Source organism: Anopheles gambiae, chromosome 2 (assembly GCF_943734735.2).
Source record: "Anopheles gambiae chromosome 2, idAnoGambNW_F1_1, whole genome shotgun sequence".
Lineage (NCBI taxonomy): Eukaryota > Metazoa > Arthropoda > Insecta > Diptera > Culicidae > Anopheles > Anopheles gambiae.
The window spans coordinates 113,855,218-113,879,050 of NC_064601.1; the positions used below are offsets into that span (position 1 = coordinate 113,855,218).

At 49.1% G+C, this 23,833-nt stretch overlaps 5 protein-coding genes across 7 annotated transcripts in view; 1 reads left to right on the forward strand and 4 right to left on the reverse strand.

The window, feature by feature from the left end:
- Positions 1 to 58: 58 nt before the first annotated feature.
- On the reverse strand, positions 59 to 8,610 carry LOC1269869 (importin-7). The gene is made up of 9 exons (XM_061644554.1): positions 8,210 to 8,610; positions 4,561 to 6,510; positions 4,355 to 4,486; positions 4,092 to 4,268; positions 3,648 to 3,784; positions 3,248 to 3,569; positions 3,004 to 3,163; positions 2,783 to 2,926; positions 59 to 2,698 (listed from the first exon to the last, which is right to left on the reverse strand). Exons 1-9 carry the CDS (start codon positions 8,291 to 8,293, stop codon positions 2,634 to 2,636), a joined length of 3,171 nt encoding a protein of 1,056 aa, XP_061500538.1. The 5' UTR covers positions 8,294 to 8,610; the 3' UTR covers positions 59 to 2,633.
- A 578-nt stretch (positions 8,611 to 9,188) lies between these two features.
- On the reverse strand, positions 9,189 to 11,731 carry LOC1269868 (membrane-bound alkaline phosphatase). The gene is made up of 3 exons (XM_308522.5): positions 11,192 to 11,731; positions 10,694 to 11,028; positions 9,189 to 10,505 (listed from the first exon to the last, which is right to left on the reverse strand). The coding sequence occupies exons 1-3, from the start codon at positions 11,352 to 11,354 to the stop codon at positions 9,288 to 9,290; spliced, it is 1,716 nt and encodes a 571-aa protein (XP_308522.5). The 5' UTR covers positions 11,355 to 11,731; the 3' UTR covers positions 9,189 to 9,287.
- A 409-nt stretch (positions 11,732 to 12,140) lies between these two features.
- The window catches only part of LOC1269864 (ribonuclease P protein subunit p25-like protein), a 28,283-nt gene continuing 16,590 nt past the window's right edge, over positions 12,141 to 23,833 (forward strand). The window contains exon 1 of one of the 2 annotated variants that reach the window (XM_061652940.1): positions 12,141 to 12,274. The gene's annotated coding sequence lies outside the window, so the exon portion shown is untranslated. Of the gene's footprint in view, positions 12,275 to 12,358; positions 12,581 to 23,833 lie in introns of those variants that run through there. The other variant, XM_308518.5, reaches the window with a different exon arrangement.
- On the reverse strand, positions 12,582 to 18,568 carry LOC1269867 (aromatic-L-amino-acid decarboxylase). 2 transcript variants are annotated; one of them, XM_061652938.1, is made up of 6 exons: positions 17,663 to 18,568; positions 15,293 to 15,477; positions 14,216 to 15,138; positions 14,009 to 14,148; positions 13,488 to 13,674; positions 12,582 to 13,415 (listed from the first exon to the last, which is right to left on the reverse strand). In XM_061652938.1, exons 1-6 carry the CDS (start codon positions 17,790 to 17,792, stop codon positions 13,244 to 13,246), a joined length of 1,737 nt encoding a protein of 578 aa, XP_061508922.1. In that variant the 5' UTR covers positions 17,793 to 18,568; the 3' UTR covers positions 12,582 to 13,243. The 2 variants fall into 2 exon arrangements, with proteins under 2 accessions (XP_061508922.1, XP_308521.3); XM_308521.4 differs by having other exon boundaries at positions 12,582 to 13,391; positions 17,663 to 18,554.
- On the reverse strand, positions 22,478 to 23,772 carry LOC1269866 (uncharacterized). Its single transcript, XM_308520.4, has 4 exons — positions 23,234 to 23,772; positions 23,000 to 23,163; positions 22,807 to 22,933; positions 22,478 to 22,735 (listed from the first exon to the last, which is right to left on the reverse strand). The coding sequence occupies exons 1-4, from the start codon at positions 23,698 to 23,700 to the stop codon at positions 22,615 to 22,617; spliced, it is 879 nt and encodes a 292-aa protein (XP_308520.5). The 5' UTR covers positions 23,701 to 23,772; the 3' UTR covers positions 22,478 to 22,614.

A 23,833-nucleotide genomic window follows, 5' to 3' on the forward strand; every position in this document is an offset into this window, starting at 1 on the left:
GTATATATTTTGTTTTTCTCATCCAGCGCGCGTTTTTTGTCTTCTCTATTTCGTTTCCTTTTGTTTTCGTTTATTTGTAGCATATTTTCGGTTCGATTTTGCCTTCGTTTTACAATTGTTTTCATAACACGTTTACGCCTGTTACCCCCTCTTTCACACTTTTTCTTTCTCACTTCTGTGTTTTTGTGTCTTCGCGTGTGAATGATTCGGTCAATTCGTGCAACAGAGTTTATAGTTTACTGTTTTCTTTTTCCTATTTCTTCACTTAATTCCTGCCGTTTTGTTTGCTGTCACTATTGTTTGGTAATGGTTAGTTGCTAGTTGCTTAGCACGCATACAATAATGGCGCAGTGTGCTCTTTAAAATGGGGGCCTACAAATAAAGTGTACTTATCTATTGTTTTGTTTTCCTCCTCCTTCTTGTTCAGTAAAGGAAATCGGAGTGGTTTTTCTGTACACAAAGAAGAGCGCGGTTTTTTACTGTAAGAGCTGTGTGCTTATTGTTGAGTCTGTCTGGTTTGTGGCGCGCGTGTTTGCTGCTGCTGCTGCTGAGGTGTGTTCCGATCGACTAAGACTTTTGCCCGTTTTCCTTAAGCATTGAAATAATTTTCATATAATAGATAACTTCAATCGCGTATTCATGCAACTAACATGCTTTTTTGTTTCCTTTAAATGAACGCATCTGCCCACATTGTGATATACAAAGGGTGTGGGTGTGTGCTAGCTTTGCTTTACTCCAATTGATTAATCGTTTTATGTGCGCGCGCGTGTGTGAATGTGTTCTTTTTGCTGGCTTTTTTCCCCCGTTTAATTTGATGCCAGTTTGTTTTAACTTTGAAAAGATGCATTCTAATCTCTTCTTGCAAGTGCCACACTTAAAGGCTCACAACTCTTAACAGTTGCATTTGCGCTGAGCTTTGCTGCTTTTACTTCTCCCAACGCTGCTCTTCAAACACATACCTCCCCTCTCCCATCTTCCCGATGTACAATCGCGCTTGTCCCGTTTTTTCCCCACCCACTCAAATAAATCAAACAAAAAACATCGCCCACTCTCTCACCCAAAACACAATTAGAGAAAAATTAAACAAGCTCGAGCTCAAAATAAAGCGCCGCAGCGTAGTAGGATGGAGCTCTCGCTTTTAGCTTTTTCTCGCCAAACAACTCACCCGGGCCCACGATGGAGGACTATCTACAGGACCTGTCCCGCAACGCACCGTGGAGGGGGGTTAAAGTTGGGATCAAATATATCACAGTTGGATCCAGAACTAGGCAGCGAGGACACCGCGCGTACGTCTCCTCACTGCTTCTGTTCAAAATGGGTGTTGTGTCGGAATAGCTGCTGCTCGTCCAAGGGGGATGGGGGGTGTATGGGTTGTTGATGGACAACTAAGTCATCCCCAGCATCACCACCACCACCCCCACCCGCCAGCCAGGAGAGTCTCTGTTCCGCACTGTTTCGATTTTCACTAACACATTGTCGTTTCTTGGTCCCTCGTTTCTATCTCTCTCTCTTCCTTAAACGAGGGGGGGCAAACGATCTCGGGGTTGGATTTTGCGTGCTGAAGAAAAGCACGAACCACCATCATCAACCCCGTTTCAGGGGGAGGGAGGACAATATACGCTTTGCGATTTTTTTTTCAACAAGTATTTAAATAACAGTTACGCTTTTTAGTACATCATCGTATATGCTACGGAGAGCTAGCTGCTGCTGCTGTGTTATAATAATAGAGCTTTTTTGTATGTAGTTTTTAGGCGACATGTCGCGCTAAAGTCGTTTGTTTCGTTTTTAATTGTTGATGAGTTCCAGTGCACTCGCCTTTAAATGCGCTTTTGCCGCTAAGGCAAACGTACCTAACTAGTCCTTCACTAACTCTTTTATTCCCTTTCCTCCTGTAAACTCTCTTTCTCCTTCTAATCTCTTTCTATCCTTTTACTCTTTACGCGCACACATACACAAACACACACGCACACTTATTCGGTGTTAAGAAGATATTCAAGCAATCGAAAGCAATCGAACACTGGGCGAACAGTAATAGTAATAGAAGAAACAAACAAACAAAAAACCACTATGATGATTGATTATGAAGAAATAAGCGTAAAATATGCATGCACACACACACACACACAAAACTCCTGCAGAATCTATCCCGAGTGCCTTTGGGGTCCATGATACGCGCCGATCATGATCATGGCAACGCATGATCGTTGCCGATCGTGTAAAGGACGTGAACGTTTTGCGGAAAGAATGTTGTTTACATATCAAAAAGCGTGTTCGGCAGCGGGAGGAGAACAAACCGGAACCGAACTAAGAACCGAAACCCATCGTTCTTCCGTCTTCTGAACCAGAGAGTGGTGGTGTTCGTGTATTGGGAGAGAGGTGGTTGGTTTTATTTTGTTGCCACTTTTGCCTCTAGCGAAAGTGGGACGTGGGTAGCAATTAGGCGGGCTTTTTTAAATTAGCGTTCAGCGTGTAAGCGCACTGTGTGTTAAGGATGTCCGTGTTGTGTAGCAACCGAGAGGACCAAAGGGTGTCCCATGGAGCCATCGCACCGCTACACACTGCAAGGGGGGCGCGGGGGCGATTTGGCTATTTTGCATGTCGTCGCTCTGCTGTATAACGGCGGGAAGTGGCAATTACTGTTGCTTCTGCCCCGTAAAGCTGAAGGTGGTCGGTATCTGATGCTGCGTGAACTGATATCCTGCGGGGGAAACAACCACACAAACCAATTGGAATTACTGCATAACAGTCACGGATCTTCCAAACGGGGGCATATCTCACTTACCACCGCTCTTTTCAATCTCTTTCGAACGCTTCGTTTCCTTCTTCTGGTTTGCCAGCACGAGCACCTCTTGCAGGTTCTTTCGCTCGGATGCGTTCAAATTTCTGGTAAGCATCGTATACCAGGTCGGATCCGTGTTGGGGAGATCTACGAAAGGATAAAGCAGAAGCATAACACCACACCGTTCTCACAAAGCATAGCGCCTTCGAGCAAAAGCAACTTACTGTTCATAACGTCCTGGAAAAGAATGTACTCATCGACCGCGTTCGGGTTTTCCTCATCGTCCAGCGGCGTTGTGTAGCTTTCCAGCGCTGTTTCATCGATTTCATCCGCATCGTCATCATCATCGTCATCGTCGTCCTCGTCTTCGTCCGAATCGGCATCCTATAGTCATCAAAAAGACAAACCATTTTCCATGAAACTTCCCTTAAAACATGAGAATAGCCCTGCTTCCTTCTTCGCACGCACCTGAATCGAGGCAGAAATTTCAAACCCGGCCTCGGCCCCCCGTTCCTGCACCATCTTCTGCATGTTCTTCAAGTACGGGCTCATCTCATCCACATCGTCCTCGTCGCTCGACAGCCCATCCTCGAGGTCTTCGCTTTCGTCCTCGCTCTCCTCCTCCTCGCCCTCGGAGGCGCGGGCAGCATAGGCACGCTTCAGGCCGTCGAAAATCATCAGCATCGTGGGAATGATTTTGTCCGGCAGCTCGCTCAGCACGGTCGGTTTGCGTTCGCCCAGCGACAGCAACGTGCACAGCCCGATAATGCACAGCTTACGATCGTGAATGCTGCAAAGTGTTTTGAGTGCAAAATGAGGTGTTAGTTTGGCATAAAAAAGGACGATGGAATTATAAGTAGTAACTTACCCAAGGAAACAATCGTAATCGTGCAGCCACTGTCGGATGAAGTGAGCCGTAATCGAAGAATCGGGCACCGGAATTGGGATCTTTTCCAAAATGTCTAACAACAGGGAAGGATTGTAGTAGATCGCTGCAATAACCACCTGTGTAATGGAAAGGAAAGATTACCATTATTAAAGGGTTTATAGGGTTTTCCAGGAGTACTCCTAGCTGTATTACTTAATTGACTCTTTCTTACGTGATTTAATTTATGGGAATTGGACTCTATCATCCTGTTGGACAAATCCAATAGGAATTTTAAGGAGCTTGCCCAAAACGGGTATTATAGCGTCCAAATTCCAACATATGAAGTTCACTTCCTATCACAAAGAGTCAAGGAAGTGTCCCACAACTATGAAAACCCCTGGAAAATCATGTATATCACAACACTTTCGAATAATTCCAACCAACCTGTAAGCACATCGTTCGCAGCTCGGACGTTTTCACCTCCCTCGTCAGTCGCATCAGTGCCAGCTCCACAAAGCTCGGTATGAAATCGTCAATATGTCCCTTGCACTGTAGGATGATGACTTCTAGCAATTTGGCTGCACTACACTCCGACTCCTCCGTGGCGTTGCTGGTGAGGACCTGTTTAATATGAACAATTTTACCATTTATTATATCCCCCGGATGTTTTAACTATGTTCATAAACATAAGCAAACTACACTCTTACCGACTTGCACATGTTGTACATCGCGATCACGTGGTTCTGGTTCGACAGGAAAGCGGGCGTATCGACGGTAATGTAGTTGTGCAGTGCTGGCATCATGTCGACAAAGTATTCCGCTCCATTCTTCTGGAAAAGCTGTGGAAATAGAGCGACAAAACCAATTAGTTTCCGAACCATGATCACTTGACAAAAAAAGCTCCCCCCTTTACCTCATAAATGATTTCCAACAGCTTCCACATGTCCGGCGAGATGCTCTTGGACGTCAGATCGCACACCAGCCCGAACGCTTCCTCGTAAAACTCGAACACGTTCTGCTGCAGCACGTGCCCGATCACCTGCAGCACGATCGGGTGGAGGGCGGCCAGCACCTGCGGATGCTCCTCCATCACCGCCAGCAGCGTCTCCATCGTGCTCAGCAGTCCCATCGCCGTAATTGCCTTCTCGTCCCCGGTATCGTCCGACTCGAGCACCTGGCTGAACGTGGTGGCCAGATGCTGACAGATGTCGAGCGCTATCGGCGGCAGCTGGTCCGAGTAGGTGCAGACGATCTTCTGCAGCACCGAGGTCAGCTCCTCGTTCTCCGTCTCGCGGATGATGCGCAGCAGCTCCATCGTAATGTCCTTGATCTGGCTCTCCAGGAACGGGGCCGCTTCCTCCTGCGAGATCAGGAACATCTGCATCGACATGGCCGCCTCCACCTTCACCGGCAGATCCTTGTCCGTGAGCAGCGCGTTGCTCAGGTAGCGCATGATCTGCTCCAGCACCTGCGGGTTCTTCAGCTTGATGTCGCTAAAGTAGTGCATCACCCAGCAGGCCCGCGCCCGCAGATGCCCGTGCGGGCTGGCAAACTCCGGAAAGACGTACTGCATCAGCAGCTGCTCGACCTGCTCCTTGAAAATCTTCTTCCGCAGCAGCACCTCCGCCAGCGAGCCGACCATATGCAGCGCACCGTCCTTCTCCTTGTGGTCCAGCCCGGGCGTGTTGATGATTTGCATGATGATCTGCATCACCTGCGTGAGGATGCCCTTGCGCGTCTTGCAGCAGTTGTGCAGCAGCGTTTCCGCCGACTGTACCGGCGACACGAAGTCATCGAACACGTCGAACTTCTTACGAATGTACTCGATCGGGTCGCTCTCCCACAGCTCCTCGTCCGCGTCCGTGTACGACATCAGCGGGAAGATGACGTCCCGTATGATTTCCATAATGTGCGGCTTCAGCATCTTCCACGAGAACGCGTGCGACACCGCCGTCTTGATGTAGTCGAGCGTGTTGGTCATGACGCGCGGCGACACGTAGATCTTGTTCCGGTACTGGTCCAGTATCTTCAGCAGCACCATCAGCAGCCCGCTGGTGAACGTCTGCAGGAACCAGGTGGAGAACTCTTTGTACTCCTTCGAGATGACGTTGCCCGGGCTGCCGTACCGCTCGAACATGCGCAGTATGATGTGCGAGGCCCACTTCTTCGTCTTCCACGCGGGCAGCTGCGGCCGCTCCTCCTCCTCCATGTGGGCCGAGTCGGGCGCGGGGCGCTCCAGTATCTGGCGGCAGATTTCCATCCAGCACGCGAACACCTCCTTCGTGATGACCTCCAGCGGCAGCGAGTACTGCGTGAGCGCGTAGAAAATCTTCAGTATCTGCTTCTGCAGCAGCACGCTCTGCTCGGAGGGCTCGTTGATCACGCTCATCATGATCGTGTAGATCTGGGGCAGCAGCAGATTCATCGCCTCGGTCAGCGGGCCCCGCTCGGCCGACTTCTTGTACTCGTAGTGCTTCACCAGCTGGTACATGCACAGCAGCGCACCGTGCCACGCGTTCGGGTCGCTGTTCTGCAGGCACAGGCTCACCTTGTCCACCACCTGCGTCCACCGGCCCGGAAAGTCGTTCTTGATGATGTGGCTCAGGCAGAAGCACAGCTGCACCTTGATCACCTCCGCCGGCACGTGCACGATCGCCTCCACGATCGTGTCCCGGATCATGGCCCGGTCCTGCTCGTGGATCGCGAACGGGATCGGATTGCCGCCCTCCGCCTCCCGGTCCTGCCAGCTGCTGTTGATCAGGTTCTTCATGTAGATCGCACCCGCCAGCCGGACCGGAATCTCCAGCTCATTCTGCATGATCACCTGCATCAGGGTGGGCAGGAAGCCGATGATCTTGTGTACCTGTGTGTGTGTGTGTGTGTGTGTGTGTGTGTAGGTGTCATTTCGCACATGCGCGCGTGGGGGAAGAAAGAAAGAAATAAACCGCAACATGAGTCAACATGCTAATTTCAGCAACCGCCGGCACGCTGATAGTGGAATACGCATACACCCGCCGGCGCGGCGTGATCAAAATTTGAAATTTATAATGCGTTCCCCTTCCACTTCCCTTCAACTCTCCGATCGATGTTTAGCGTCTGTAAGGGAACCACGTGAGTGGATCGGATCATAAAAATCGACATCCGGTGGGATGTCATTGTATCGCATTTTCCCGGTGCTGCTACCGTTACCGTACCCATCTTCGCCACGCAATCGGTTAGCAGATTCAACGCACCAGCGGGCGCTACAATTTATGTTTAACAGCCCGCTTTTATGCAAATGAAATCGACCCACCGTTCTCGCTTGCTTCCGAAATGGTGGAAATTTATTTTCGGGCAATGTTTACACTACCTTGGGGCCCCTGTGATAATGCACATCATTCCCTCCCCATAGCAACCGCCGATGGGCTGAAACTTGAAACCAACCGAAAAAGCTAGAGAGTCAAGGCAATGCTGACCCATTTTCGGGTGAAGTAAGCGCAGGCAAACGGTGTTTTTTTTCCACAAGGTTGATGAATTCAGTTTTACTACTCCTTATTCACCGAAAGATCAATTAAATTAATCAAAACTATCTAGCGCGGTTTAATTGCTTCTGCTCTAGGAACCATTCCACAAGGGCAGTTATTCTGATCCGAGCGAATGAATCATGCTGGAATGTGTGTTGTGTGTGTCTGTGTGTGATTCGCATTCTCACGAGACAGAGACGAGAGCTACGGAGCGCTATTCATTGTTCTATCGCGGTGTTCGCGCAGACGATCTAATTAATTCAATCCATCTGCTGAACGTACAATACCGTACAACTTGTCAAGAAATACAAGTTCTAGCTAGCCAAATTCATCACCTCTCCTCTACAATGTATTGGAGCTCGAAAACGGTGGACTTATTTTACCCCGAGCCCGTTGTAATGGCAACATCCAGTTCCGTGCTATGGGGCGAGGTTTAAGTGTTTGGTCAATGAATTCGTTCTTGCATCCACAGGTAGGCGGCAAGGTCTCGATGCCCTTGCCCGGTGGGTGGCAATGATGTGCCGAGGCGGAGCGCTATACTTCTACAAACACACCTTCCTTCCCTCCGCTCTCAGTGAGTCAGTTATGCACGGCACCGGGAACAGACCCTTTTGCTGTGTGCCCCGTGTTTCAAGGGTAATCCTTGATAATACATTATTGTGCAATTTGTTTACAGCAAGGACAACGAACTTCGCTTCCATCGGAGCTCATGTTCGCGTTTGCTGGCGATGCTGAAATGATTCCTCGGGGTAATTGCCACTGGAACGGGCGCTCCAGTGTCTCTCGCATGTCAATATTTTCCACCACACTCAATGCGGTCTTCTCGCCCTATCCCACACACGCCGGCCGACCGCCCGTCACCCTGGTCCACGTCGCCGCACACCGCTCGCGTCACACCAATAGGTGTGAGTGTGTGTGTGCGCTCATCCGACGAATTTTCCAGATCCCTTCACCGCAGCCGGGCCGGGGCACACGGGGGTGTCGCGTGGCGTGTGCATGCTCTGTTCCGGCGGAAGATTGTTTTGGGGGTGGGGGTGGGGGGGGGACCATTATTATCACCTGATTCAGCTGCTCCTCGGCCTGCAATCGCTGAGCTGGGTCGATGGTGGCACGAAGCAGCTCGCTTATCTTGACGGTATCCATGTTGTTCGGGGCGGATATTACACGGGAGGGATGCAGCAGCACGGATGAACTAAGGAGCCGCTTCCGCAAAAATCACACGCGCACAGCACACACACGCACTTCAAATTACGGCAGCAAATGCACCGGCAAAGACACTTTCTTTCGCTAGCGTGACGACAGCTGCGGGTGGCGAGTCGCAGCCGATGCGCCGAATTATACGTATTTCCCGGCCGGTAAAAAGAAATTGCGAATAGCAGCACGAATGGAAATCACCGCAAATTGCAGACACGCGGTTTTAGCGCCGATCGTCGGTATGTCAAACGCAGGGTTTTAACGAAGATGTCACCAGATTTAACGAAACACGGGCTGGTGGTTTGCTTGACAGGAAAGCGGCCGTAAAATATTTTCTTGCATCGGTTGTGTTTTTGAAGAGCCTGAAATTCCTGAAATCGAAAAGTAAGCAATGAGTTGGTTCGATTGAACTCATTTTGGTGTTTTTTAAGCTGTATAAGCTTCTAGTTGTGTTGTAAAAGAGTAAAAGTCTTATTATAAAATGTGTTAATATAAATTTACTGCACGTAAGTCATTTGAGTGTAAAATTGAGATAAAACGCACTGAAATCATATTCACACAACAATAACAATAATGTTGCTTGGCTAAACATGTCAAGTCGGTCATTGCTACGGAGGAACGGTTCCGATGAGAATCTAATCATTTCCAGAGCTTAAACTAGCTTCAGCACCTAACCAAATTCCCACCGAGTCACCCTAATTTTATTTGTACGTGCCGTAAATGGGGAAGTGCAGGTTCTTGCCAGACGCTCTATCGTCTGATCTAACCACTTCCCGCCAAAACATTTATTCGTTTTCTTTCCTAAACCTTTACAGCAAACAAACAAACATTGTAGCGTCTCTTATTCCGTAGCATAACTTAAAAACACAAAGGAATTTTATTTACAAACACACAACAATACAACACGACAGATTAAAAAAAAGCGACCGCGAAGCCCAACTGTTTACAAACTGCCAACCGTCGAACACGCGTGCTCCCCGTTCCCGATGCACGCCGCGTACCCTATCAGGTGTGGTATAACATTTTGCTCATACATTCCACCGAACAGATGCGACCACGGTCCGTACGCGAACAGTGCCACATCGTCGCCACCGTGCGTTTCGTACTTCATCGGCACCACCTTCGGAAATTGGAAGTCTCGGTCCTTTATCATCGACTCGGTAATGTTTGGCCGCTGGCCCTTCGGGCCCGGCACCGGCCCGCCCGGTCCGTTCGCGTACGCTAGCGTCGTGTACGGTTTCCTATCCCCGTCGCTGATCTGGCTGTTCAGGCCAAGAATGTCGTTCCCACGTGTCGCGTACCCCGACAGTGTCATCGTGTGCGAATGGTCCGCCGTCACGACGAGCAGCGTATCGTCCTGCGTGGTGAGCTGCCGCGCTACCTGCACCGCCTCCGACAGCTGTACCGTCTCGTCGAGCGATTTACGTGCCTTGGTGAAGTGATGGGCCAGATCAATTTTGCCACCCTCCACAAACAGCACGTAGCCCTCGGGGTACTTCTCCAGCGTTCGTATCGCGGCGTACGTCAGATCGCCCAACGTTGGATCCAAGTCGGGGCGGGCATCGAGATGAAACTTCAGATGGTCCGCCGCGAACAGGCCGAGCAAGTAGTCCACCTCGGTAAAGTTGAGCGCCATCAGCTCCTGCCGGTTCGACACGTACCGTGCCGTGCCGAGCGGTTTACCATAGTACCACTGGGAAATCAGATTAGCACCATCCATTCGCTGCCCGCGGATACCTTCCTCGTCTTTCATCGTACGCGGCAGGAACTTGCGACGACCACCACCAAGGATAACGCGAAACTGTTTGCCCGTGTCGCCGTAAATCAGCTGCGTGGCGATATCGGGACATTGAGCCGGATCGCCACCCGAGCGCACAATATCGGCATCACATTCCCAGTCACGGTTCGAGGTATGGGCGTAGGCGCCGGCAGGGCTGGCGTGCGTTACACGGGTGGTGGTAACGATTCCGGTTGCTTTGCCCGCTGCCTGAGCCCAGGCCATGATCGATTCGACCTGGTTGCGGGGATCATTGCTAGCGGCACAGTTACCATAGTTGACGGCAGCCGTTACACCGAGCGTTGCATAGTTAGCCTTGACGCCGCACAGATAAGCCGTCGAGGTGCAGGCAGAATCGGCTACCTGTTTATCCACACAGTAGGTCTAGAAAGAGAACGAAAACCGACGATCAAATAATGATCCAGTCAGGTTGGTGGCGATCAACGTTTAATTTTCCCCATATTGTCACGTTCAATCGACGTGATTTTGTTGATTTATGTAAGCAAAAGTGTTGTAAATGCTAATGCACTGTTGCAGTTACATTCGCCCACATCAACCGCACACCAGCTTACCTTCACCAGACCAACGTCGGGAAACTCTTCGAACGACAGCTGGCTTTCCTCGCCCGTATGACCTTGCTGCTGCCCGAGATACATACGACTGGCCGCGAGCGTCGGTATCGACATACCGTCACCGAGGAAGAAGACCACATTTTTAGCAATATTACGGTTCGGCTGTCGCATCAGGTGCTCCTTCAGCTTCAGCTGCGCCCCAATGTTCCAGTACTGAGCCGTCTTCTCGTACTCACCGGCCGACACGAGCCGCTTTTGCCGATGGTGCGCTTCATTGCCGGTCTCTTCCGGGGTGGAACGTTCCTCGGCAACGGTTGCTGCCGGTGGCGGATGAACTGCAATAAGCAAACACCGAACATGATCGTTTACTATCGATTGCCTGGGTGGATCACTTCGCCTTCTTCTAATGTGTGTAACAGCCCATGCGTGTGCGGGCTGCGTCTGCTCCGTAAATTGCTCCGTAATGCTAATGGAGACGGACCCGCCGCTCATACATACCACTTTCACTTTCGGTCACATTCGCGCTCGTCGCTGCTCTTGGCTGCAGAGAATCTGCCGCACCGAGAAGTTCCAGTGCGTTAGGATGGTGGGGTCGGTGTACGGAGACGATCACAATGACTAGCACCAGTACGGTACGCGAACACACAAAACACTCTTTCATAGTGGAGCAGAACAGAATGGTGGCCTTAGTGAGGAATGGTTTAGCGATAGCAAGTGAGATCAATTGAATTTTCTAAGGATTTGGATCCTGCTTTTATAAGAACTACTATTTACAACACTCAATGGCGACCACCACCTGCAGCTTGGCTGCAAAAAAAAAACGCGTGCTCGACAGTTAGCTTCACCGGTACGAATTACGCTACCCCCAGTGATCGGCTACCTGTGGCTGATGCGCCCATCTGCTTCTCAGTCAGCTTCCGTAATGATATGGAGTCAGTCAGTTAAAAGGCACGTATATATAGAGCGTGGTGGTGGTGAGTGTTACATTTTAAAGGACCCGATTTGCTTTGTACGGCAACATCGGTAAGCCAAGAGGGAACTCTATGCTCGTGCCAGCATGGTTGGTGAATTTAAAGCAGTTTTCTATGATACCATTGCAGCATTATGCAACTTTTTTGTGTAAGTTTTTTTTTTCGTTCAAGGTTTATTGGGCAATTAAGATAACATGCGTATGAATTTTGTACCATCTGCCTAATGCATACTAGCTGCTGTGCTTTACCTTTGTTTTGAGATTTTACTTAGGACTTTGTTTTATTTTTTATATAGATATTGAAATCTGTTAAAACATAATGTTTTTAGCGACAATATAGCAATATCTTCTAAACCGTTAAGGAAATTTAATTAAAAAAGATCGTGAAATGAAGAAAACCGATCTGAACGAAAAGTTAACGAAACATTTAAAATGTTGTCCAAGTCTACCTTCGTTGAGCCCAGTGTGACACGGCTTGACAGCTGTCAGTTGTGGGGCATAAATTGTTTGTTTTGAAATCGAGCATGTTCGTGGTTCTAGGAGCAACGATTGTGCGAAAGTAGAAATAAATGTGAATTATTCCATTTCGTGAATCAGAAACACTGCTACAGGTATGTTCTGATGATTTTCTGTACGATAAACATTGTTTAAGGGTATTAATGGCCATTATTCCTACATCAAATGATGATGCAGTGGTTCTGGTTTCGTTCTCAAAATGTGATGAAAAGTTCCATTTAAAGTCTTCTTTAAATCGTTTTAAATTGCTCACGGTGCTGTGAATAATGTGTAAAGTGGATTGCAACACGATTTCCGTGTCCAATTGGAAGCAAACTGCAGCTGGATTCGTTCATACCGGCACGCTCTTCGCACCCATCCGGCAACGTAAACAATAAACCCTTGAAGCAGCAAGCGACACGGTTAGTTCAGACATGGGACAATTTATTTTTACGCAGTTTGCTCGTGCAACTATACAAAGCCTTAACATTATACACGTGCCACAATGGGGCACACAAGTTTTTAAAATGATTTTAGTGTCATGGTCAGGAAGGAAAACAAAACTTACATAACTAAGCCCTCCTGCACCTAGGGGGAAGATTCTATGCTACTTCCTGGCTATAATAGCGCTTGGTTTTTGTTTGTTTGTTTCACATTATCAATAAATAATACATTTTTGTTTCTCAGTCGGTACGACGTACTTGCGTGGGTCTTGCTTCTAACAGCGATTAAAGATAAATGCTTGCTAAAAAAGCCGATGGCGCGCCGGGAGCGGGCGTAGCCACGTATTTGCGTCGAAGCGGGCCTTATCACAACTGCTTAATATTCGAGCAACTTTTCGACTTGGTCGGTCTCGATTCCGCTTCCTGCGCGTGGCTGTCCTGACGGTGCTGCTGCTGCTGCTGCTGCTGCAGCCGACTGTATCCGTTGTCTTTGCCGCAGGATCGCTTGATCGAATTGCAACGAGCGATCGTCGATCCTGTGCTTCCCTCCGTTTCCTCCCCTTCCGGAGACTCATTGGCGGTCGAGGAGGAGGAAGACGACGAGGAGGACGGGGAGGAGTTGCGGGAGTTGCCTCGGCTTAGTCAATTGCTGGCCTCCTCCGTGCTGTCGGTGTCGTACGTGTCGTTCGAACTTCGCTCACCGTTCATCCGCGAGGCGCGCTGCAAACTCTCCAGGATGTCGTCGGTATCAACGATGACGATCGGTGTGCAGCCATCCGTAAGCTGAGAGCTGGTGAAACAGGGCAAATGGGGACTGTTAATTTATCAATTTGCTTGCTACTTCAGACTGGAACGGGGCTTTCAACAACCACAAATCGAGACTTACCGACTGTTTTGTCGTTCGAAGATTTCGCGCGAAACGCTGCGCGTGAAGGAGAAGCGCGTGGACATGCTGCGGGTAAGCTTCTTGGGCGGTTTTTTCGTCGCCGGCAGTGCTTGCTCCTGCACCTCTTCCGGACATTCGGCGGCCAGCGTCTCTTCGGCGTAGTTTTTAATTTCCTCCCATGCGTAATCTGTTGAAAATGTGGATAGGGGTGCGATGAATATTTATTACCCCACCAAATAGTACGGGACAACTTCCTCAATCGTGCTATCGTAAAGGGTGTCACGTTTGCTGATAACATCCTTTCAGTACGATTGCATCATGCCGCGTCGTGCCCTGTGTGTACATTCGCTTATCGCAAACCAAGGGGTTGGAGGGAAAATCGATACCGCACCATTATGCTAATGCGTACGCAACGATTCGGAAGCGGCATCGCTTCATTGCGAACTTACGAGATGTACTACCTGGCCCCGACGCGTGTTGCTACTATCGTAAGGGGCCCTTCCCTGTGCTCCAAACCTTACCTATATGCTCCTCGGTGGCGTGTTCGTAGGTGACACAGAAACGAATGATGTATTTGCCTCGTACCATTGCCGGGGTCATGTGGAATTTGCCCGACTGGTTGATCCTTGCCAGTAGGTCCCGATTGATTCGATCTTGCTGTCTGCAGAGACAACACAACAATGCATTAGGAAAGGATGCTCATTTACCACTTAACTAAAGTATCTTACTTGAGTCGGAAGCAGACAAGCCCAAGGTTGACGTCGTTGCGCACCTCGAAGCGATCGTCGGAGTTCACCAGCGTCTCGAACCGTTTCGCCAGCGCAATGTGGTTGCGAATATACTTCTGCAGCCCAACGATGCCGTACGAGCGGAACACAAACCACAGCTTCAGCGCACGGAAGCGTCGGCTGAGCGGAATTCCGTAGTGCCGGTAATCAATCGCACTGCTATGTTCATGCTGCAGATAGAGCGGATCAACGGCCAGCGCTGTCGTGAGCAGCTTTACATCCTTCACCCACATCGCCGAGCAGTCAAAGTTGGTGAGCAGCAGCTTGTTTGGATTTGTATTGAACGAATCCGCATACTCCAGCCCCTCCTTAAAGCGGCGCATCTCGGGCAGGATGAAGGAATTGCCCGCGTAAGCACCATCCACGTGGAACCAGATGCTGCGCACCTCCCGGCACACCTGCCCAATCTCGACCAGATTGTCAAAGACGCAGGCCGACGTGGTGCCGACGGTGGCGACGACAAAGCACGGCGTCAGGCCCTGGGCGAGATCCTCCTGGATGGCCTGGCGGAGCGTATCGCCCCGGAACACGCCCCGACTGTCGGTGTCCAGTGCGCGCAGCTTCACGATCGCCATCTTGGCCGCCTTCTCGATCGACGAGTGTGCCTCCTTGGAGGAGTACGCGACCAGCTGCGGCAGATAGACGCTGTCGTGCACGTCGTGATGGTTGCCCTTCAGCTCCTTGATGGCGCGGGCCCGTGCCGCCATCATGCACACGAGCGCACACTCGGACGCGGATCCTTGCAGTACGCCACCGCCCTTCGAACCCTTGGCGTCGCTGCGGAAGAAGCACGGCAGATCGAGTGCCTTCGCGTACCAATCGAGGACGATCGTTTCCAGCTCGGTGGCGGCCGGACTGGATGCCTGGAGAGAGAGAGGGAAAGAAAGCGCGAGCAGCAAACAAGTGAGATGAATGAACCGACGAGAAAGAGCAGCTCGGAAGAGCAAGGTAAATATTTGCCCCGCATGTTTGACGCAACTGGGACATGATGGATTACAGTTTTAACTACAAACTTACCCATGAGAAGCCAATTGACCCGATGGCACTGCTGAGCATGTCGCCGAGGATCGAAGGATAGGAGTTGCCGGCCGGAAAGTAGGCGAAAAAGCGCGGATGGTTCCAGTGCACCATATTGGGCATGATCTTCGTCTCGACGTCATCGAGCATACGCTTGAAGTCTTCGCCCTTCTGTGGCGCTTCCTCTGTTGGAGAGAGAGAGCGAGAGGAGGAGGAGGGAAAACGGTGCACAAACCAGCACGAACGTGAATTCACGCACGCACCGGCCATCGGCCACGGTAATAGTGTTTCGGTTAGTAGCTGGTCGTTTATTGTATGTTTATTCTCCCGATCTCGGATCGGGTTTGTAATTTTAGCTGCTCGAGAGAGGAACACAAGCGTGAGGTGCGGATATTGAGCGACTGGTCATGGTTTCGATGCATTAATCTGCACCCTTTGGAGGTCTGTTAATGCTACCCATTGTGCTTTTGTTGGATGTCGGCCACCTTACTGCTTGTTTTTCAGCGTTTTACCCCCTCGGTTTATGTATATTGGCAACCGCGTGTTGAGTAACTGAGACGCTATTTCGATTCTGCAACCGCTTGGTGCATTGATGCGCAATTTTGATTACACCTTGGGTGGAGGTGTTTAACAGTTCCCTTTTCTCTTGGAAATTGTGTTAATTTGGACATTCTTTTTCACACTACCTTATCAAAAAGAAATGATTTGAGTGGTGTTCAAAAGAGTAAGTAGCACGCGGTGAATCATTCTAGATCTTCTCATCGAAACTCTTGACAACAAGTTTGCCCTAAAGTGCGGCTATCAAGGAAAATTGTTGATAAATTCTGGTCTGCAAATTGGACACACATGAACTCCTTTCATCTTGTGCTGGTTCTATTTTAAATATTTAATTTTCAAGTTAACATCAGCGCGCCGGCTACGGGGGCCGTGTGAATCCCCGAAGCACAAGACATCCGGGACATTTCCCAGCCGCAACACAGCGGAGCATGCTTCAATCAAGTGATCGAGTGGCGGAGATATCCCCGCCCTGCTGTCTCGGCCCCTAATTCATTCACTAAACTGCTTCGGAAGCTTGTCAGCGTTTAGCACCGTGAAGCGTTAAATCAATAAACTATTGAGCAGTAGCCTGATGTAATCCGTTAGCTTACCGATCCGTTGCCGATTACCCGCCGGTACAAAACCGCCCTTAACCGGTGACCTGGGGGGGGTCTTCATGTCTAGCACAGCACAAGCAAGCAAACACAGAGCGGAGTCCGGCCGTTTGAAAATTGATTCTTGCTGTTTCACCGCACCAATTTGTCGGCATTTTGTAAACGCGATGTAAACGCAATGTGTGTCCCGGTGTGCAAGTGTGTGTTATTTTTAACAGTATGACCGATTTTTTTTTTGGTGTGCTGTGTTATTGCAGACATGAAAGGAAGTACACACATTTCCTGTTGCGGGACAGGGTGTCACTTTCGGCACATACGTCACAAACACACGATCGGTCGGAACAGTTCGTTCGGTAAAGGATCTGTTTTAAAAATTGCTCAAGGTTGGTTTCGTTTACACACACGAAGGATGATTCACATCGACACAGCACTTGGATCACACGCGTGCCCCGGCGGATGGTGAAACGTGACCGCTAAAATAGAGACAGCTCGAGCCCCCTTTGGGCGCGGGCGTTGTTGTTGACAGAGCGGGCTTTAGGCCTTTGCTTACTTTTAAAACGGATTACCATGAATGGGTTAATCTTATCCCATGCGACAACGGCCAGTAGACGAGGAGCGCTTGCACGTCATCGTCAGACGTCCCTGTCTGTTGGAGTCACGGTACGTTGAGCCAGGAGGCCATATCGGGTCAATGGGTGTAAAAGTTTGCAAAGAAAAAACACACAATCACATGTTTCGGTAGAAGTCAAAGAAAATGGACAATATACAATAGTAGGGAGTAGTATCAATCTGTTCATGTGTACAATGTTCATGTTCATGATTGTTGCTAAGTTGGCAAATCGGCACTTCAACAACATATCTCTCCTATGAGCAATCAGCTCACACTTCAAAATTACATCCCATCCATCAGTGTAAGACAGGCAGGTAGTAATTATTCAATTGCCGTCACAAAATTACGAAACTCGCCATCGAAACTCTGGGCGAGAGAGTTGTTAATTGAGCGTGCTGTCTATTGACATGGATCTCATCGTTCGTACAGTCGCGGAGCTTCTGCTGACGGAAGCTGGGGCGTACGCTTGTTAAGACATCACACCCCAAGCACACAGCACACTAACAAGAACTAAGGGGGCGGGTGATAATTTGCACAAGAGGATAAACGGGGGGGAAGAAGAATTGTCTTGCGAAGGGATCGAAGGGGAGGGGTAAGAAATAAGCGTACCTGGTAGCAATTTGCGTAGAAATCCCGGATCGACCGTCGGGGCGACGTCCCGTTCGTCTATCGTCTGCCCGTACTCGCAGATGTAGTCGATCATCTGTTTGCCGTACTTGCGAAACTCTTCCGTATTCATTGTGTGGCACTGTTTTTGTTCAATTTTTTTGGCAGACAAATTTTGAATGTCCTTGCACTTTTCACCAATTTGATATTCACTGATGTGTCTGTTTGCTTCACCAACTTTAATTTTAGGTGTTAAATCTTCACAGCTTCACTAAGGATGTAATCTTCGTGTCGTCTGACGTACTTGGCGGTGTTTGAACTCTTTATCAACTCAACCACCGGGTGTGTGTGTGTTTGCATAAATTTTGCACACTTCGTTTGATTTGACGCTTGTGTCACACCTTGTTAAAGATATACACCGCTGTGCACCACACTGAAACTACAAACGCGATCCTTCCCCGCAGGTTCCTTACGATTTGCTTGATGCCTGGTTTTTTTTTCGCTTGTATCTGCGACCCGTTTCTTCTGTTCGTTACTGCACTCTGTGGCCAACTCGTTAGTACTGGCTCGAGAGGACCTTCTTTTTAGCTTGTGTACCGCGGGTAGCGTACGCTCTCGTTAAACGATCGTGACTGACGGCGTTCGGGTCCGGGCGAAAGCTTTTTATCGCATCGCGTTCCGTTGCGCGAGTACGTCCCGTGCGACGGCGACGGAACTCTTGTGCGCGTAATTACCTCGCGGAACCGCGCGAACGCGCGAAAGAGACACGCGCTTTGGATAACGACGATGACGTGAACGGTCCGAATCGGACCGACGAATCCGACCGACGAGCGGCGGCGTGAAGGATTGGTTTCTCGGCATTCGGGTGGTTTCGCGCTCGCAAACACATTCGGGGCAATGCAATTTCCGTGCAGACCGCGACCGCGTCGTGTGATTGGTGGGGGGGAGGGTGTTTATACGCATGACGCGCCCTTCTGCGCCAGGGGGTGGACCGCTACCACACGTGTGAACGGAAGTATCCAACCACCGCTCGCGTCGCAGGCGTAATTTTCTCTCTTTTCGTTTGGTGAAGTGTTCCGTGCATAGTGTCACATCTTCCGAAAGAAGTATCGGGCTTTCTGTTTGATCTTCAACCCAAATCAAGATCAGACTGGGGTGGTTGGTGGCCCACTATTAAGGTAAGCGTAGTTGGTGGGAAAAATAGAAAACGACCCCAAAATTGGGATAACGTCATTTAGGAGGCCCGATAGGGCCGTTGGAAGACATCTTCAGCAGGTGTAGTGTCGGGTGGTTTCATGAGGTGGTGAAATAATTAAGACTTCGAGCCACGAGGGTAGAGCAAGCGAGCTTTATCAGTTAGGCCAGTTATGATAATGGATATTGGATTTGATTGGAATATTTGATGTGGATACTTGACAACTAGCTGTAAGGCACCTCTCCAATGGGTCGTTTTGCCCCCAAATAGATCCATCATGTGTCTATTCAATCTCTTTTTACTTGTAGTTGCTTTTTTACATCCTCTTTCCGCATTGCTTGGCAATTCCCACAGTATCCGCACCGAGAGTTCACTCTCCAAAAACGTGATTCATATCCTTGCTGCTGGGATGACTTCATTTCTGGCGTCCTTCTTCTATCGACAGATCGGGTTTCTTGTGGGCTGGAGCATCAACCGAACGCTCCCTGAATCATTCCACAGCTATGCGGCTTTACCATTTTTAATATATGTTTACCCTCCCATTATTACCTACTTAAAAGAGAATCAAACGAAAATATCATTGTGTGGCCGTCGCGATCTACTTCCATTCTAGGCCATCATCCGCGGAACAGCGGAGAGAACCCCGATGTGGTGGTCTTTTGCCGGATGTTTGTAAAACGTTTGGTGGTGGTTTGGTCCCTACTACCCACGCACACGGAATCGTGTGTGATCTCTGCTGTCTTCAAGAAAAAAGGCCTATTTTTATAGCCCGTGTTTTTCTCACGTTTCATTCATAGAAACTCATAAACTCTGATCGGTTTACGATCTTTGGGGTGTTGTTTTTCTTTCCCCTTGGAGTGTACAAGGTATACCGCCTCAACTGTTGAGATTCCTTAGATTCTTCATTTAATTGGTTCTTGTTTTGGGGTGTTCCTGTATCATTCGCTGCTGATAGCAGTGGGCGGCTGCTGATATCGTGATGTGCTACTATCGCGCCTTCCTTAGATAAACGGACGGATGTCGAATTCGGACTAGTTTGTGGTGATTCCCCCCAGGGAATTTGATGCATTCACTGAACGTCTTACAAGGCTACCGTGATACGCTTGGTTCGCTGTGTTTTGATGTGCAGATGTCCGGAGATAGAGAACACCTTCTTTCTGCACGTGATTTTTGGGGTTGGACTTTGAACGATCAAACGGTGCTGGGAGTTCAAGCTGACGTCAGGTGTGGTGTCATGCTCCTTCTGGGTGCCTCCCGTTGTACTTGTACTTTGAACTCATGTTACACTGGTCAGCTTGGGAGACACACTACCTGATGATGAGGAGACTCTCCAACACGAATGACAAGCATAAATGGAGATTGAGCGTGGCTGTGCTCCAGCCACAGCTGTCTGGGGGATGATTTCGCCAATTAACACGTTTAAGCAAATTTCAACGGTCGGCCACTGAGTGTTACCACGGTGATAGAATTTCATAACTGTCGATACATGGGTGACAAATACGAGTATCAAGTGATCAATTATGTGTGATATTGTTTGTTATTCTTCACGACATCATCGAGCCACATCGGGCCCGGGTGTTGATTGTATTTTTTGGGGCGTGACGTCGAACAATGTTCAATGCTTCTTTTTACTGGGTTAAACGTTTTTAAACAAACAATTTTCACCCTACGTAGCAGCTGACCCGCGCAAACCGGAGCTTGTGGAAATTTATCGTTTGTTTGACAGTGGCCACTTGCGAATGAAGCACCCAAGGCGCAGAGATGCGGATGTACGTACTACGGTCGGTTGGAATGCTGATGGAAAGCGTAGAAAACGGTATTTTCATTGACGGAAAAATGCTGCCAACCAGATCAGATGGTTTATGTAAAAATCGTGTTTTTTCGAAAGAGCCGTGCGTGGGGAGTTTCCCGCTGATTGATGAAAATGTTTCGCTGTGTGAAAAGTGCACATTTTCCTCAGCAGCAGACGTCAGCGGCTTTTTGTTGCAATATGAATCACACACCACGGGCCGGGGTTTTGTTTTGGATGTGTTTTGTTCGCTCCATAATCCAAAACATAAACAAAATGTCCATTAAAGTGATAAAAAATCGGTGACAATTAGCGGCTGGTTCTTATCACAGCATTTGTGTCATATCATTGCTAGTTATTGTAATATCGATAAAGGTATAATCGGAAGATAATTCCTGTTTCCTCAAGCAGTTGAGTTTATGTAAGAACGGCCACTTGATGGGGACGCCTGGTCATGCGCTGTTAACTATTAAGTAATATTAATATTTTTCTTTTTAGATCTATACTTCGTTGTGAATGAAAAGTACACCACGAACAGGAACGTACGTGAAAAGATTCACCCTGTGGTCTTGCCAGTGGGCAGATAAAAGGTGGCCGTACATGCGGCGCAGCACCGCGCTTAATTCCGCAGCGACGAATCGTTGTCAACCATATATTTCGATCGTTATCTACCACCGCGCACGATCCGTGCGCATTAAACAGCGTGCTGATATGCGGAAAGCGAGCCTTCGCAATGAACTTTTCGGTGTGTTAAATCTGACGCCAAAGCGTGTGTGCGGCACAGATAATGCTGCGATAAAAGTTGGGAGACCCGCGAGTGGGTTTGGTACATCAATCACGAGCCAGCGAAGTGATATTAAGTGAATCATTCCTGCTCATAAGTTTCCCTCCCGTGTGTCTCACCTGCTCTCCGTACCGCTCCGTGTGCGTGTGTGTGGGCAAAGGCACGTTTGAATCACACCTCCACCCGGTCGGCTTGATCGCTTGGCTCGATTTTGATCGATGGCGCACACTTGAGCAAACGCATGCCATGGTCTGCTTTTTATTTAATCCATTACGCTCCAAAGGGACATATCAGCACGCAAAAGTGCGCGGTTTGTTTGACGAGCCACGCCACACATGCGATATTGATTATCCTTCTGTTAGCTTTCTGATAACGCGTCTAATGCGTCTTACGTAGATGCATGCATGTTCAGTGCAGCCAGCCGCGTGTATGTGCATTGAACTTGAAATCACCCGGGCCATTTGATGATGCACACCACACCACAGCGCCGTGTGAAATTGTGCATCTGTGTGTGTGTGTGATGAAAGCATGGTATTCAGTTGCGTACGATGCTTTCCACGCGCGCTGCTGTGCGCAGACTGTCACACGAATCCCATTATGAACTGTTTGCTAATTGCATTGTCAACATCTGTCGCATCATGCTGCTTTTTGAAAAAGAAAAAAAAGAGGACAGCTCTTTTAAATGGTGACTGATCGCCACACACTCCTACTCTCTCTTGTGCGGCCTGGTCCGGTTGGTTCGTTTGATTGAGTCTTAAACGTTTATCGATGTAACGCAGTTTGGCGCTATGATAACCACCAAAGACTCGGTCCTCCATTTAAAAAAGGTGTAGTGGGGAGGTAAGACCTTTTTTTGTCTACATTCCACACATTTTACACCTCTTAGTAATGGAGCTGTAGAGGGTATTCCCTTTCGGCAGTAATGAGCTCTGTAGTTAAGAGGAATATTGTTGGACAACGTGCACACACTGCCGAGGCCATACCCTCCGAGGAACCACCGTTTTGATTGGTTGGTGATAAAAAATGGAGCCAATCATGAGTCATGTACGATCGAAACTAACGAAAGGCAAAAATTTTATTAGCATTTGTGCGCTTGGAGAACGTCCACCACCTATTGCAAAGATAAGACAACATGACGAATAGGTGTCGCCCGGGGAAGATCATTATGTCTTGTTAGCTTGCATGTCTTATTTGCATGGCGTCAGTGCGAGCAATTTCCGGTAGAACAGTATGAAGAAGTCCATGTAGCCCGTGGCTCCACACTCTTTGATTCTTCGAGAGAAACAGTCCCGCATGGTGTAGATTTCGCTGGAAGAGATACGTTCAAACGGTGAGTTTAAATTGAACTGATGAATTGGTCGTGCAATACGACCCCTCACCCGCACTGCTTTTCGGAGTATTGCGAAAATGGAAGACTCTCCATGCTGTCGGGAAGCTCGCTCGTACATTCCTCAATCATTGGTGGTAGTTCCATGGCGCAGGATCGATACGCAGGCTCGGTGAATTCTGGAACGAGATGAGTTCAAAAACCAAATCACATCTGACCACCTGCTTAGAGCATAGACGCCATACTTTGCAACAAAGCGCCACTATTGGTACAAGCCATGTTCAGTGCTTCCGGTACGGTGGCCACCACCTGCTCCATGATCTTTACATCCTCCTCATCGAGGCACGGTTTCAGCTTAGCCTTTACCGGCGTTAGACAGGTGACTGATTCGTTAATCTGTTCACAGATTCTAAAATGATCATAGCGTTGAGAAGGAATTCTGAACTCTCAATATCAACTACACGCAAAAAGACACACACTTTTCAAACAGCTTCTTCTTTTCCTGCTCCTCCAGCTTGGAGGTGTCCGTCTTCAGCTGGTCCATGTTGACGTGGGCCATAAAGCATTTGGGCAGATCAGTGGAGATGTGTTCCTTCAGCTCGTTGAACGTCGCATCGTCTCCGGTCGTGTTGCGGCACTGGTCACGCAGTTCGGCCAGAAACGGTGGCCCATCGAGCGTTTCAGCGTCCTCCGGCACCACCTCCGGAGTGTCTTTTGGCAGCGCACTGCATGCAGCTACCAGCACCACAAAGGTGCTAAAGTTCATAGCACTGTTGCTGATCCTCAACATAGCTAATCGTTGGATTATGTGAGCCTCAACACAACACACTGCTGCTGGGGGGATTGTAGTACACTCACTTCGATCGGACGCAACGTACTGACAGTAGCTCCGGATGACCCGCTTTGAAATGGGTCTAAATTGAACAGAACGAGGTGTCCAACTCATCCGATGTGTGTGTGTGATAATACTGTTTCGGATGCAGGGGATCGTCAAGGTTTGTTCGTGTACAGTTGTCGATTCGGTTTGGGTTTGGTCACTGTATCTAGTGGCCAGTGTCAGTCATCACCATCAGTAGTAG

Bases quoted from the DNA above. Each gene is read 5' to 3' on its own strand.
- LOC1269867 (XM_061652938.1), bottom strand. From the start codon at position 17,792: ATGAATACGGAAGAGTTTCGCAAGTACGGCAAACAGATGATCGACTAC. The intron at 13,675-14,008 runs GTAAGGTTTGGA...CATTTTCAACAG, and splicing joins CGCCACCGAGGAGCATATAG to ATTACGCATGGGAGGAAATT. The intron at 13,416-13,487 runs GTAAGTCTCGAT...ATAAATTAACAG, and splicing joins TTCGAACGACAAAACAGTCG to TCCCCATTTGCCCTGTTTCA.
- LOC1269866 (XM_308520.4), bottom strand. From the start codon at position 23,700: ATGAGTTGGACACCTCGTTCTGTTCAATTTAGACCCATTTCAAAGCGG. The intron at 22,934-22,999 runs GTATGGCGTCTA...ATCTCGTTCCAG, and splicing joins TAGTGGCGCTTTGTTGCAAA to AATTCACCGAGCCTGCGTAT. The intron at 22,736-22,806 runs GTGAGGGGTCGT...TATCTCTTCCAG, and splicing joins TACTCCGAAAAGCAGTGCGG to CGAAATCTACACCATGCGGG.
- LOC1269869 (XM_061644554.1), bottom strand. From the start codon at position 8,293: ATGGATACCGTCAAGATAAGCGAGCTGCTTCGTGCCACCATCGACCCA. The intron at 4,487-4,560 runs GTAAAGGGGGGA...CTATTTCCACAG, and splicing joins TGTTGGAAATCATTTATGAG to CTTTTCCAGAAGAATGGAGC. The intron at 3,164-3,247 runs GTGCGTGCGAAG...TGATGACTATAG, and splicing joins AAATTTCTGCCTCGATTCAG to GATGCCGATTCGGACGAAGA.
- LOC1269868 (XM_308522.5), bottom strand. From the start codon at position 11,354: ATGAAAGAGTGTTTTGTGTGTTCGCGTACCGTACTGGTGCTAGTCATT. The intron at 11,029-11,191 runs GTATGTATGAGC...TGCTTATTGCAG, and splicing joins TGTGACCGAAAGTGAAAGTG to TTCATCCGCCACCGGCAGCA. The intron at 10,506-10,693 runs GTAAGCTGGTGT...TTCTCTTTCTAG, and splicing joins CCGACGTTGGTCTGGTGAAG to ACCTACTGTGTGGATAAACA.